The sequence below is a fragment of the Mus musculus genome, chromosome 9 (genome assembly GCF_000001635.26).
Source record: "Mus musculus strain C57BL/6J chromosome 9, GRCm38.p6 C57BL/6J".
NCBI lineage: Eukaryota > Metazoa > Chordata > Mammalia > Rodentia > Muridae > Mus > Mus musculus.
This window is the reverse complement of record NC_000075.6, coordinates 15,984,293-16,000,120: the sequence shown is the minus strand read 5'-3', so window position 1 is coordinate 16,000,120 and position 15,828 is coordinate 15,984,293. Positions and strand designations below refer to the sequence as shown.

At 41.5% G+C, this 15,828-nt stretch overlaps 1 protein-coding gene across 8 annotated transcripts in view; it reads left to right on the top strand.

Moving 5' to 3' along the window:
- Fat3 (FAT atypical cadherin 3) overlaps positions 1–15,828 on the top strand; it is a 592,493-nt gene that overhangs the window by 502,561 nt on the left and 74,104 nt on the right. For all 8 annotated transcript variants that reach the window (XM_011242542.3, XM_011242541.3, XM_017313398.2 and 5 more), the window contains 4 exons: positions 224–4,297; positions 7,805–8,001; positions 9,472–9,625; positions 11,618–11,851. In XM_011242542.3, the coding sequence (XP_011240844.1) occupies positions 224–4,297; positions 7,805–8,001; positions 9,472–9,625; positions 11,618–11,851 (4,659 nt within the window). The remainder of the gene's footprint in view (positions 1–223; positions 4,298–7,804; positions 8,002–9,471; positions 9,626–11,617; positions 11,852–15,828) is intronic.

The following is a 15,828-nucleotide window of genomic DNA, read 5'->3' as shown; positions in this document are numbered from 1 at the left end:
CTGATGATTGAGATTCTGGATTGAGATATCTTATTTGATATCATTTTTACCACAGAAAAGAAGATATGCATTTTTAATATCAGAATAATTAGAATGGAATCTAAATTCTTTCTTAATGCTGACCACAGTATAGACAAGCACCTTGAGAAGAAGGTTTAATCTCCATGGGAATATTTTAATGACCCTCTTGTAACTCATTTTCCCTTTGATCTCTGTGCTTTAGGGAACACGGGGAATACATTTAAGATCGAACCAGTCCTGGGCATCATTACCATTTCCAAAGAGCCAGACATGGCAGCTATGGGTCAGTTTGTCCTGTCAGTTAAAGTCACAGACCAAGGCTCACCACCAATGTCTGCCACTGCAATTGTACGCATCTCCATCAGCATGTCTGATAACTCCCACCCCAAGTTCACTCACAAAGACTACCAAGCTGAAGTAAATGAAAATGTGGATATTGGAACATCTGTCATCCTGATTTCAGCCATCAGCCAGTCAACCCTCATCTATGAAGTCAAAGATGGAAACATCAATGGAGTCTTTACCATAAATCCATATTCTGGAGTCATCACCACTAGGAGAGCTCTGGATTATGAACATACCTCTTCCTATCAACTCATCATTCAGGCCACTAACATGGCAGGCATGGCTTCCAATGCCACCATCAGTGTGCAGATTGTAGATGAAAACGATAACCCCCCTGTGTTTCTCTTTTCTCAATATTCAGGCAGCCTGAGTGAGGCTGCCCCCATCAACAGCATTGTCAGGAGCCTAGACAACAGCCCACTCGTGATCCGAGCCACAGATGCTGACAGTAACCAAAATGCACTTCTGGTGTATCAGATTGTGGAGTCCACTGCCAAGAAGTTCTTCACAGTGGACTCCAGCACAGGAGCCATCAGAACAATTGCCAACCTAGACCATGAAGCTATCGCACACTTCCACTTCCATGTACACGTGAGAGACAGCGGGAACCCACAGCTAACCGCAGAGAGTCCAGTTGAAGTCAACATTGAGGTGACAGATGTCAATGATAATCCACCCGTGTTCACTCAGGCTGTGTTTGAAACTGTCTTACTTCTCCCCACCTACATTGGTGTGGAGGTTCTGAAGGTGAGCGCCACAGATCCTGACTCTGAAGTACCCCCTGAACTGACATATAGTCTCATGGAAGGGAGTGTGGATAATTTTCTAATGGACCCAAATACTGGAGTGCTCACCATAAAAAATAATAATCTTTCCAAAGACCACTACATGCTGATAGTCAGAGTATCTGATGGGAAGTTCTACAGTACTGCCATGGTCACCGTCATGGTTAAAGAAGCCATGGACAGTGGCCTCCACTTCACACAAAGCTTCTATTCCACCTCCATCTCAGAGAACAGCACAAACATAACCAAAGTTGCTATTGTCAATGCAGTTGGAAACCGCCTTAACGAGCCATTAAAATACAGCATCTTAAACCCAGGAAATAAATTCAAGATAAAATCTACCTCAGGAGTCATTCAGACCACAGGAGTACCCTTTGACCGTGAAGAACAGGAGTTATATGAGTTGGTGGTGGAAGCCAGTCGTGAGCTAGACCATTTGCGTGTGGCCAGGGTGGTAGTCAGGGTTAACATTGAAGATGTTAATGATAACTCTCCTGTCTTTGTGGGTCTTCCTTACTATGCTGCTGTGCAAGTTGATGCTGAGCCAGGAACTCTGATATACCGGGTAACAGCCATCGACAAAGATAAAGGTGCCAATGGAGAAGTGACCTATGTCTTGCAGGATGACTATGGTCACTTTGAAATTAACCCTAATTCAGGGAATGTTATTTTAAGAGAAGCATTCAACTCAGATCTCTCCAACATTGACTATGGAGTCACCATTCTTGCCAAGGATGGTGGAAATCCATCTCTGTCCACATTTGTGGAACTTCCCATCACCATTGTTAACAAAGCAATGCCTGTGTTTGATAAACCTTTTTATACAGCATCAATCAATGAAGATATCACAATGAACACTCCCATTCTCAGCATCAATGCCACCAGCCCAGAAGGCCAGGGCATCATATACCTCATCATCGATGGAGATCCCTTCCAACAATTCAACATTGACTTTGACACTGGGGTCCTAAAAGTCATTAGTCCTTTGGATTATGAAGTCACATCAGTTTACAAGTTGACAGTAAGAGCTAGTGATGCTCTTACAGGTGCCAGAGCTGAAGTCACTGTGGACCTGCTAGTGGATGACATCAATGATAACCCTCCTGTCTTTGATCAGCCCACTTACAACACAACACTATCTGAATCATCTCTTATTGGAACACCTGTTCTGCAACTTGTCTCAACTGATGCGGACTCAGGAAACAACAAGCTGGTGCGTTATCAGATTGTCCAGGATACTTACAATAGCACAGATTACTTTCACATAGATAGCTCAAGCGGCTTAATCCTGACAGCCAGGATGCTAGACCATGAGTTGGTGCAACACTGTACCCTGAAAGTCACAGCAACTGATAATGGTTTTCCATCCCTGAGCAGTGAAGTCCTGGTTCAGATCTATATTTCTGATGTTAACGACAACCCCCCGGTTTTTAATCAGCTCATTTATGAATCTTATGTTAGTGAACTAGCTCCCCGGGGTCATTTTGTAACCTGTGTGCAAGCCTCAGATGCAGACAGCTCTGACCTTGACCGGTTGGAATACAGCATTTTATCGGGGAATGATCGAGCCAGCTTTCTGATGGACAGCAAGAGTGGAGTTCTCACACTGTCTAGCCACCGGAAGCAGCGGATGGAGCCTCTGTACAGTCTCAACGTGTCTGTGTCTGATGGACTATTTACTAGCACTGCCCAGGTTCACATCAGGGTCCTTGGGGCTAATTTGTACAGCCCTGCCTTTTCACAAAGCACATACGTAGCTGAGGTAAGAGAGAACGCAGCCTCTGGGACAAAGGTTATTCACGTCCGAGCCACGGATGGAGATCCAGGAACATATGGACAGGTCAGCTATTCCATCATCAATGACTTTGCCAAGGATCGGTTCCTCATAGACAGCAATGGACAGATCATCACAACAGAAAGACTGGACCGTGAAAACCCTCTGGAAGGAGATATTAGTATTTATCTGAGGGCCTTGGATGGCGGTGGGAGAACTACGTTCTGCACTGTTCGGGTGATTGTGGTGGATGAGAATGACAATGCCCCTCAGTTCATGACAGTGGAATACAGGGCCAGCGTCAGGGCTGACGTAGGAAGGGGCCACTTGGTCACTCAAGTTCAAGCTTTGGATCCAGATGATGGAGCAAATTCTAGGATTACGTATTCCCTCTATAGCGAGGCCTCAGTGTCAGTGGCTGACCTCTTGGAAATTGATCCTGATAATGGCTGGATGGTGACCAAAGGCAATTTTAACCAACTAAGAAACACGGTGCTGTCCTTCTTTGTGAAGGCAGTAGATGGTGGCATTCCAGTCAGACATTCCCTCATTCCCGTCTACATCCACGTCCTGCCTCCTGAGACATTTCTGCCTTCCTTCACCCAGTCACAGTACTCCTTTACCATTACAGAAGATACATCCATTGGAAGCACAGTAGACACCTTAAGGATTCTGCCCAATCAAAGTGTCCGGTTCAGCATGGTTAATGGAGAAAGGCCAGAGAATAACAAAGAGGGTGTCTTCATCATAGAACAAGAGACAGGTGCTATCAAGCTTGACAAGCGCCTTGATCATGAAGTCAGCCCAGCTTTCCACTTTAAAGTAGCAGCTACTATACCCTTGGACAAGGTGGACATTGTATTCACTGTGGATGTAGATGTCAAGGTATTGGATCTGAATGACAACAAGCCAGTCTTTGAAACCTCAACCTACGAGACAATCATAATGGAGGGGATGCCTGTTGGCACCAAGCTTGCCCAGGTGAGAGCCATAGACATGGATTGGGGAGCCAATGGGCAGGTGACTTACTCCCTACACTCAGATTCCCATCTTGAAAAGGTAATAGAAGCATTCAATATTGACAGCAACACAGGATGGATCAGTACACTGAAGGACCTGGACCATGAGACAGACCCTGCCTTCTCCTTCTTTGTGGTGGCTTCTGACCTCGGAGAGGCTTTCTCCCTTTCTTCCATGGCTCTTGTCTCAGTCAAGGTGACAGATATAAATGACAATGCACCAGTCTTTGCTCATGAGGTGTACCGAGGAAATGTGAAGGAGAGCGACCCACCAGGGGAGGTGGTAGCTGTTCTCAGCACCTTGGACAAAGACACCTCCAACATAAATCGCCAAGTGAGCTACCACATTACAGGTAAGTCTCATCACCCAGGTTTCCCATGTGCTCTGCTTTCTGAAGACAGGTGGCAATATCAATGACAGGAGGCTGAGATGAGGATGACGGTGGTGGGAGTCTGGTTCTGATTAAGAAGTCTGTTTGCATAGGGAGTTAGTTGTTGGCTATTCACTTGGCTATAGTTTACAACACCTCCTGCAGTTTTGAAAAACAAACAGTGAGCAAACTATTTTAATTGAAGAAATTAAAATAACAGCTCTTTTTAGTGGAAATAGATGTTTTTCAACTATAATCCCCTTGTGAGCTTTCAATAATGCTGAAGAACAATAGTATGTGCCTCATTAAGCTTTATATGCAGCTTTCTTCTGGTTATAAGAATGCATCATCACACTCACATGCAAATTAGAAATCTCAGTTTGACCTTTTCTGAGAATTCTAAATTTATAACTGAGGATGGAAGGATATGCCTTCTGTCAGCCCTGTTTCCTTGCAATCTCTATCTGTCTCCCCCAATAGTAAGTAGTTGCTCACCAGGAAAAAAAAAAAAAACCTGAGATAAACAAATAAGGTCATTAAGCGTGCTCAAAAAATGTCACCACAGCTCTGGAACACTGCGAGATTCACAACAGAGTGACAGGTCTTCCCCTGTTCAGGAACAGCTTTCTGGGATGGCACACTTTCAGCGATGAAGGAGGAAGGTTTGGAAGTCTAGAAAGGTCCCTTCTAGAAACCACTTGGGACCTGGGTGGGAGACAACACCTTGATCCTGAGACTTTCAGAGCCAGAACATAAGCCACGTGTCAAAGGATTTTAAATAATTCATCAATACTTGTCGTCAGGTGGCTTTCTCCTTAGAAAAACCACATTATTCAGTGTGAGAAATGAATTAATTAGGATGCCCTTAGGACACAGGTTTGCTTAAGTATGTTAGCGGAAAGTTAATTAATCACTGCAGAATCAGATCGGTGTTGGAGCAAGCGCCAAAAGCTTGAGGTTGCCACGCTTCCCCAAGATTCTTCTTTGTGCCTTCCAAGGTGCTACTCTCTTGATGACATTTCTCACTTTTATATATCTTGTGCTTTCTCTGAAAGCTGCCATATTATTTCATTAAAAAAAAATTTCTATTTCTGCACTTAAAGACATAAATAGCGCTTCTGGGCAAGGAGAGACAAAAAAATAAAAGAATAAAGAAAGGATTTGATTTATTTGTATTTAGTTTTTTGGGGGGACGGAAAGACACTCTGTGGGGCCTTTTTGTACTTGGAATAATTTGGTACTTGGCACTCAGCCTTAATTATTTTTATATAGTCTCTGAAGTACCAGTAGATGATACAAAGGACCATCCCATCAGCTTCACTAAAGTAATGAGTGCAGCGTAGTTTAAACTCCTCTTACTATTAGCAGAGTCAACCACCAACTGATTTTAATTAGATTTAAGCTTTGCTCTTGATGTAGCACAAGTTGGCTGTGCTGCCTCAGACTAACAAAGGAACATTAATCATTTTATGTAACAAAGGAATGGTGTGGGCTCGCCTACATTGAAAGCATTTAATAGAGAGGTTAAATTTGTGTGTGCTCGAATAATATTCAACTGAAGCACAATTGAATTCTAGCCAGCGGTGGCAGAAAGTGATATTACAGGGAGGACCCAGAGCCTCCTGAGACAAGGGTTCTCAGTCACTACCACCACCTGGGGACAGGTAAGTGTCTCTTATGGTAGGTAGGGTGATCTTTTCTATATTGTAGGTTATTTCACAGCCATGCCTGGCTCCTCAAGGCTCCTCAACCACTTGATTCTAGTAGCATTTAGACCCACCACAGTCCTGTGACAACCAAAAATGTCTACATACACTAGAAAAAAACTCTGAAAGGCGGAGCATCATTGCCCTGGAGGACAAGTGTGCCTTCTATATATGACTTGGGGTGGATTTGTCCTGAGGTTTCTTCACACTGAAAAGTTATAAAGGGGAACCAGGGTAATACTCAGAATTCTAGGACCATATGCTTGTTTGTTTGTTTGTTTGTTTGTTTGTTTTTAGTGGGTTACAAAGAGAGCCAGCGCCATCCTTACAGTGAAATAACACTTTGCAATATATTTTTCCTTATGTTTTTGTTTATTGTGTTTGAAAATAATTTTGGGCACAGTCATTTCATTTGTTCTGCACTGACTATGTGGCCCAGTCTGGCTTTGAACTTATGGACTTCCTGTCCCAGTCTCACACTATCGGCATTACAGGAGTGTGATACCATACCAAGCATCGCATTAACATGGTAAACAGTTTATTTGAGGAAAGGAAAATCCATGAATTGTGCAGCTGCAGACTGTTCAGAGCCTCACTGAAGCAGCAGGAGGGACAGAGGCTTCCAGGATGCTCACCAAAGTGTGTTTCATTGGCTAATGTGGAATAATACGCTTCAGGTCCCCCCAGCAGAGGTTCTTTGTTGGATATTTTTTTTTGGTTGTTTGCCTTTTAGCATTTACATAAGGTGGAGATTTGGACTCCGCCTAGGGGAACCCAAGGCAATGGGCTGTCTGTGTCATGGCCTCTGACATGGTTGTGTCACCTATTGTCAATCTTCCCCTTTATAACTTGAGCTGTAGTGGTGAAGCAGGGAAATTTTGTGGTCCTGGCTGCCTCTGAGGCCCTGGTGTCTAGAAAAATGGCCTTGAGCAGAGGATAAATAATCCCGAGTGCCAGATAAAGGGCCACCTCACTCTTACATCTGACTACTGTCTATTGTCATTGGCCAACCCTTTCTGGGCGTCAGAGATGACATGATTTCCCTCTTAGGGATGAAATGTCAAGTGTCCTTCCCTCTTCCTGCCTGTGTCAAGCTGCTCTAGTGTTCACCAAATTCGTGAAATGGGAAAGAAATCTGTTTGGGCCATTCCTGTCTTCTTCCCACCCACTTTCACCAGCCACTCTCTTCAGTTTGACTTAATTATGTCAACTGTGTTTCTTTGAGATGCTTCTTAAATGACCCCTTGTTAAGACTATTTAATTCCATTGGTTTGCCCTGTGTGGTGCAAACTTTTCTCCCCCAAATTCCAATCCTCATGAGAAAGTCCCCAGCAGTATGATAAAGCATTCATTAAACGATTCCGTAACAGAACTAGCTGCCTTGTCTTGATTGTATAATCAACTCAGCAGCTAATGAAATTGTCTCGGTGACAAGGACTACAGTGTATTACAGCCTCTCTCGAGGCTGAGTGGAAAGACAATTGCATCATCCCAGGAACCAATTGATGGCTCACAGTTTGAATCTGATTATCTTTAAGGGAAACTAAACAAAAGATCATCCCATCTTCTCTCTGTGGATTTCATTCTCTTGTAGATTTCATTCTTTTATTTTCTACACAAGATGAACATATAGATAGCATGCATTTTTACAGGAGAAATTAAGGGAGTCTCCGCCCTTTTCAGCATCATAAGGATACAGTGTGAGGGGAACTTGAATATCCCCATATGGACTCTCACATGTGTGTCCCACTGTGAGTTCTCAGAAGCTCTGTTTCCACCACAGGAGGGAACCCCCGAGGACAGTTTGCCCTGGGCATGGTACAGAGTGAGTGGAAGGTCTATGTGAAGAGGCCTCTGGATCGAGAGGAACAAGACATTTACTTCCTCAATATCACTGCCTCTGATGGACTCTTTGTCACACAGGCCATGGTAGAAGTGACTGTCAGTGATGTAAATGACAACAGCCCAGTGTGTGATCAGGTGAGCTTTGGGGATGAAACTGCTGTTTAAAAACTGGACTCACCCCTCTAAGATTAAGTTCAAACCCATTGCACATTGTTTTCTTAAATCCAGGCTAATATCTGCTCTTGTCTTCAACTGACTATAAGAGGGTAAGAAGTAGAGTCTGGGATAAAACGTCCCAAATGTGAAAGGAATCTAGATAGCTGGCAAGACCATGTGCCCAATCCCTATGTCTCTCTTCCAATTAAACAGAACTGGTGATACTTAAAGTAGTTCATAACCTTTAAGTAGTTCATAAAGGATCTCACACCATCTTTGTAAACCACTGGATAAGAGAGATGAACCCTACACTGTGAGCCTGTTTATAGATTACACAGCTGTCAGTGGCAGCACTGTTGCTGAGTTGGATTTACATCAAAAGAGTCTTTCCATTACTGTAGAAACACACAATGCTGACACAAGAACTAGATAGCATTTTTTTTCTTGCCAAAATTAAATAACTGTTCATCTGTATTTCCTAAGCTGTGGACCAGAGGACAATATTTGTGTTTGATAGCTTAGAAAATGATGTGTGTAGATTTAATCTCTTATGCTAAAGCCAGATATTACCCAGGACTACTTAAAGAGGTGGAAATAACCCTAGGGGCCTATTTGTTCTCAGCACAGAAATGGACACAGTAAGTGTGGGATGAACATTGAGTTTCCCAATACAGCAATGTTATCGGCTTTCTACAGCACCATCTTCTTACCAGCCATATCATCTATGCATGATACATACAATAAGTGCCATATCATCTATGTATGATACATACAATAAGTGCCATATCAATCATCTATGCATGATACATACAATACAGCCATATCATCGTTGCATGATACATACAATAAGTGCCATATCAATCATCTATGCATGATACATACAATACAGCCATATCATCTATGCATGATACATACAATAAGTGCCATATCAATCATCTATGCATGGTACATACAATACAGCCATATCATCTTTGCATGATACATACAATAAGTGCCATATCAATCATCTATGCATGATACATACAATACAGCCATATCATCTATGCATGATACATACAATACAGCCATATCATCTGTGCATGATACATACAATAAGTGCCATATCAATCATCTATGCATGGTACATACAATACAGCCATATCATCTTTGCATGATACATACAATAAGTGCCATATCATCTGTGCATGATACATACAATACAGCCATATCATCTATGCATGATACATATAATAAGAGCTCAATCAATACTTTAAGTGAATGTGCACAGGAAAGGTAAGGCAAACAATATACTAAGTTTTATTCCACACTGCAATATGGTCGGAGGCAAGTGGGGAAAACTGCAAAAGCTAAACCACAGGAATGAATCTTAAAGAAATGTGCTTTAATAGTATCTCTAAAATTGTACTGCAGGCAGTAATGATTGACTTACTCTTGCTGACCTCTGCCCAGGTTGCATATTCAGCATCACTTCCTGAAGACATTCCATCAAATAAAATCATCCTGAAGGTCAGTGCCAAGGATGCGGATATTGGATCCAATGGAGATATACGATACTCACTCTATGGATCTGGAAACAATGAATTTTTTCTAGATCCAGAAAGTGGTAAGGTGAAATTTATTCTTTGTGGAAATGTCATTATTTATCCATGTAAGAGTTTACCTACTCGTGTGGTCTCATCATGAATAGATAGTTATGTAGCTAGAGCCTTGACATGAGACTCTGCTCTAGATGTTAAGAAATAAGCGCTTCACAGTATACAGATGTGGCCACTCTGGGCCACAGGAACTTGATTTGGGTTAGGGTTGGAACTTTCTTTTTCCCCTTCCTCTCCTTTTCTTCCTTCCTTCCATCTACTTTCCCATATTATGAGCACTAAATGACCATACACATCTCTGTGAGTTATGGCCAGGCTCACAAACAGTGGAACAGGCACTGCATCACAAATGCTAGTAGTCATGCAAACTAAAGTAAGACGCTTAGCAAGAAGAGTTTCTTCATGATGAAATACCTTTGGTTCCCTTCTGATTGTTACAGCACTGTTGTCTGGATTTTATGAAACATTCCTTCCCTATTTAAGGGGCAATGACCCCCCAAATTTCCTTGAATAATCAGACAAAAATGATAAGGCAAAAGGTTATGAAAACTGAAGTCAGATGCCTGAACTGAAGGCCAGAGCTGATGGAAAAGTCGTTTTCTACGGCAGTGAGTTATTTCCATGTTGTGGATTAGGTGGTTCATTTAGTGACAATTTTTAAATGAAGTGTAAAGAGTGAATAGTGTGCATATTTCACATTCTGTGTTCACACCAATGAACTAAGTCTTCAAAAGTCAGAGGCTTACTTACGGATCCTAGCAGGAAGCATGGATATAGTTCCATGAGAACATGTTCCTTAGCTCTCTGGACCCTATTGGAAGATAAGCAACCTATAACCATAATAAAGAAAGGAACATCGAAAGGACTGCCCAGAAATGCAAAGGAAGCCATATTGGAGTATCACAGATGTAGCTGATACTGTGAGGAAATAAGATGGGAAACTGAGGCAAAATTCTAAGAGTTGAAGCAAGACACTGAAGGTTTCAGGAAAGAGAACATCAAGCAGAGCATCAAAGAAGGAGGCAGAATCTCTAAACAGACAGTTGAGGGTCTTGAATGTCCTCCTGAACGGCCATTTGGAACTTTTTGAATAAGAGGGCTGAATGACTCAGTGTGGCCTGTGTTGTTTTGTTCACTAAGGTTGATCCTTGTGGTGCTAAATCCTACATTAGTTACGTTTTTAGGCTCTGTGAAAAAGAAAGGCAAAGCAAGGAAGGAGGGCTTTAGCCTGGCTCTCAGCTCTAGGGTCCAGTGGATCACAATGACAGTCCCGTGGCAGGAGCTTGACATAGCTTTCACAGTCAGAATACAGAGAAATGAATGCCAGAACTCAGCCCACTCTTTCCATTTACAGAGTCCAAAGATTCCAGCATGGGGAATGGAGCCTCTCATATTTAGGATGGGTTTTTGCTCTTCAGCCAGCCTATTCAAGACAATCTCTCAGAGAAGTCTCTGATTTAGATAATCCCTCTTAAATGTTCCAGGAACCTTGACTCCTATGGGATTCTAGGTAGGACCTGTCAAATTGACAAGCAATGTTAATCATCACAGGGGCCCTCAATACTTTTCTGTGAAAGCCAGCCAGTTTTGGTGGTTTTATTTCCCTCTAAAAGATGGGATTAAAATGGCCTGTTTAGAAACAGGATATTGTGCTCCTGGTCTATCGGCCATGAACACCAGGGACAACAATGTACCTGGAGCCATCCATCCATAAAAGGTTCCTCCATTTGCCAAAGGAAAAAACCCTCAGGAAATTTTGCAAAGGAATTAATTAACGTGAAGGTCAAGCAGTTGTTTTGCCATTGCATCTAAAATTCTGTGATATTTTCCATGCCTACAAAATTGAATTTTCTGTATTTCTTCAATTTATAGGGCACTTAGGCTTTATGTCCTTGGTTTTTCTTGTATTTGGAATTTGTCGTACAATTGATTTTCTGTTTTGCCATGAAAAGACCATTTTTGAAGAGACAGACCAACTATGCTGCTATCTCGTTTCACAGGTGAGTTAAAAACCTTGGCCGTGTTGGACCGAGAGAGGGTCCCGGTATACAACCTGATTGCCAGGGCCACTGATGGAGGCGGCCGCTTCTGCAGCTCCAGTGTCCTCCTGCTCCTGGAAGATGTGAATGATAACCCCCCTGTGTTTTCTTCCAACCACTACACTGCATGTGTCTATGAGAACACGGCCACCAAGGCTCTGCTGACCAGAGTGCAAGCCATGGACCCTGATGTTGGTAAGTTAATTCCCCAGCCAGGCTTCTGCCACATTGGCACACTGCATGTAGGAGAAGGTTTTGGAGGCTTCTCCAGCTAGAACATATATAGTAAGCCAGGTTTTAACCCTGAGCTGCCATGCCTCTTGTCTTGATTGAACTCCACATCCTGTTCCTCCTCCTCGTTGTCCTCCTCCTCCTCCTTTTTTACCTCCTTGTCCTATAGAGTCCTAGAAAGAAACTAGGCATCCCTCTATATTGTAACTAAGGATGTGGGAATAGTTTATAGTCTATGACCATTTGCTTTCATGGTTTTCTTTTCTTTTCTTTCCTCTTCTTTCTTTTCTTTTCTTTTCTTTTCTTTTCCTTCCTTTTCATTTCTTTCTTTCTTTTTAAATAAAAGCAATAGCATTTCTACTTGCCTATTCCTCCTAAACACAGTTAAAATGCTGTGTTATACAGCAGGGAGAGTTCACTTCTAGTTCTATGAAGACTCACATCACAGCCTCAGCTGAAATATGACAATATTTATTGTACTGCCCCACAGTGCAAAGACCAATTGCTAAATGTGCTACCAGTCCAATGTGGAATTTCTTTTGAAACTGACATTTTCAAAAGTGCCTTGCCCCACCCCAACCCCCACCCTGTCACTGACAAATAGACATCACTAGGCAGGGTGAGGGTGAAAACATAAGGAAGAATTAGAACTGAAGTTGCTAATAAAGTTTTTATGTCCAAATCCTCTTGACATGATGAGATGATGGGTTAGAAGAGATTGGAGTTAATTGCGAAGTAGACTTCCTTAAGAGTGCATAAGTTATTGAGGTGACTATATGATGGAATATAAATATGAAAGGGCACACAGAGCCTTTGGTTGTTCTTTTTGAGAGCTGTAAATCAGAGGACTAGAAATGATGGGGTGTGTCTCTTATGCTAAGCAAGCCTTTTATATAATTCAGTGCCTTATGGCTTAATTCTGAATTGACAGAAAAATTATTGGACTAATGGAAAAGCAAATACATTATAATTAGCTGAAAACAAACGTAGCACCCAGGGTCTCTTCATATTTCTCCTTACAGGAATTAGAAGCTACAATTGAATTATTGCTCTTATCACATTAGCATAATTTTAAGGTCAAGAACTTCTTTAAAAACATGTATATTATTGTGGAAAAATGGCAAACAAGAAAAGACTGTTTATTAGTACATAATTATGTAATAACTGCAGATAATCTTTTGAAGCAAGGATTATAAAACGTGAACACATTTGGGGAAAGAGGTCAGAATTAATGCTAATGAGTCTTTTAATAATTTAAAATTTGACTTGAGGATACATAATTAGCCCATAGATAATATTTCAAAAGCTGAAAGCCTTGAATTCTGTCACATGCTCCCTTCATGAGGTGACCAGATGTGTTCATGCTGTCAGAGATAGAGAGTAGACACACAAGTCTGGTTGCTGCACAGGTCTTAGACAGTGTGAGTGTGGGGTGGGGTAGAATTGCAAGATCGGACCCCAGAGCCTAGTCTCATGCTGTGATGAACAACACAGTTCGCTATGTGTCCTTCTTTCACTTCTGTCTGAAGAGAAACAACATTGGCAGATGGAGGGGGAGGAATGTCTAAATACTAGTTGTTTATCAGGACAGAGATGGAAAGACCTGGGAGAAGAAAAGATTCATGGAGATCTTATTATACCTTGATCTTCCATTTCTATGATAAGTAAAAGGCTTCTGTGCAAAGCCTTACATTGAAACCAAGGACCTGGGTGCCACACACACCAGCCATCTTAGTTGGGGTTTTATTGCTATGAAGCAACACTATGGCCAAGGCAACTCTTCTAAAGAAGACAATTTAAATGGAGATAGCTTACAGTTTCAGAGGTTTAGTCCATTATCATCATGGTGGGGAGCATCCAGGAAGACATGGTGCTGGAGAAGGAGATGAGAGTTCTACACCTTGATCTGCAAGCAGCCAAAGGAGACTGTGCTCGACACTGGGTGGAGCTTGAGCATAGGAGACCTGAAAGCCTTCCCCCACAGTGACACACTTCCTCCAACTAGTCTACACCAACTCCAACAAGGCCACACCTTCTAATATTGCCACTCCCATAGGACCACGAATTCAAACACATGAATCTACATGGCACTAAATAGCAGTTGCTTGACAAGTAGCCACAGGTCCCCTCTACAGACCAGTCCTATACTAACTGATGGCACCAGCTGATTACAATTGCAAACCATCCTTTAAAATAATGAAGAAATTTCTATCTTTACAAAAAAATCTTTATAAAGTTTCTATCTATATAAAAATTATTTCATATTGAAATAATTATAGATTCATAGAAATTTTTAACTTTGACCAAGCCCAGTCCCCAGTGGAGATATCCTGTCTAGCCTTAAAATTGTTACTAAAATCACAAAGTTGACATAGGTTCAATCCACCATGCATCTTCACCTTTCCTGGAAGTGAACATGGCTTCATCAATAACAGTATCACTGTCTACCTTCACAAAGTCTCTACTATCCCTAACCAGCACAAGGCTCTCACACACACCACCATAACCATGCCCTCCTCCTTGACAGTTTCTATGCACTATCAAACATTTAACTTCAACTTTATTATTTTTTTAAAAATGCTATTTAACCAATTCATATCGTTTGTACTCTTTTAAGGATGGCATGTTTTCTTTTAGCATAATTTGCTTCAGGTTCATTTAAGTTACTGAATGAACTTCAAGTGACAAGTTATTAATCGATTTGACTCATGAGATGTCTGTTAACAATATTCCTTTACATGAAGTGGTAACCCAATTTTATTGGTGTTAATTCATGAATTTTTGTGTCCTTCTAAAATGCTTTAGTTGAAATCTCACCCTTAGCTTGTATTGAGATGCAGCCTTTGGAGAAAAGGGAGCGTATCTAACAAAGGGATGAACTCATGAAGAGTGTCTAATCCTTCTATCAAGGAGTCCTTGGGAGCCCATTTCCCCTCTGACTGTGAAATACACAGAGGGAGCCCCTGTAGGGATTCAGCCTCTTCAGACACCATAACTGCTAGTGCCTGATTTTGGATTTTCCAGCCCCCAGAACTGTAACAAAAATTTGGTACCTCAAAATTACTAATGTAAAATATTTTGTCATAACAGCCAAAATATACTCTGACAACAATAATTTGGCTGCATTATCTACTTGGCCACTTCACTTGTCTTTGTAGAGACTTGATAAGCTACTAATCAAAAGTCTAATTCCATGAATTTCTGAGTCCAAAGATCATGCCATGAGTCCCTAAGCCCACCCTATGGATTTCTCTTTTTTAAACATATTTTTATTTTAGTCAAACAGTTCCTTCCTATGAATCATTCATACTGAACCAAAGATAGCATTATAAGAATTTCTTACATCAGGAATAAAATAAAACATGGAAGATAGGGTAATTTTACACCCATTTTATGAGTTCTAAGAAATAGCCTGGTAACTAGATTTTCGACATTAACTTCTTAATTTTCCTGTAGAAGGAAAGTATCCTAAGCTCCATAATGTAGTGACATGATTTCATGACCCCAAATTTATGAAAGGTTAACAATCTTTTCAGTGAAGACAAGGAGGCCTTGCTCTTTTAATGCATTGCCTCTTAGGAGTTAGTATGTTAGATTTAGCATACCTTTGGACACTAAGAGGTCTTAGGTTCTCAGGGTTTTGTTTTGTTGTTGCTTGTTTTGTTTTTCCAAAAGTTGGGCAAAACCAAAGCTCATTCAAAGAGGACAATTTTATTAGAGTTTAAATAAGAACAAGCAAACATGCAAACAACAACAAAAACACTAGGGCAGGCAAGATGTAAATTTCAATAGTTTCCTGGAGAGGAATGGAAAACAGAAAGGGGGTCAGCTGGCACTGGTTGGTGGTCAGCCACAAGGTGAGGAAAAGGTCCTTTGAGAAGGAATGAAGCCCAAGTGTAAGGTAAACCATGTTTATAAAAGGTATACGAAAAGGAAAAGTC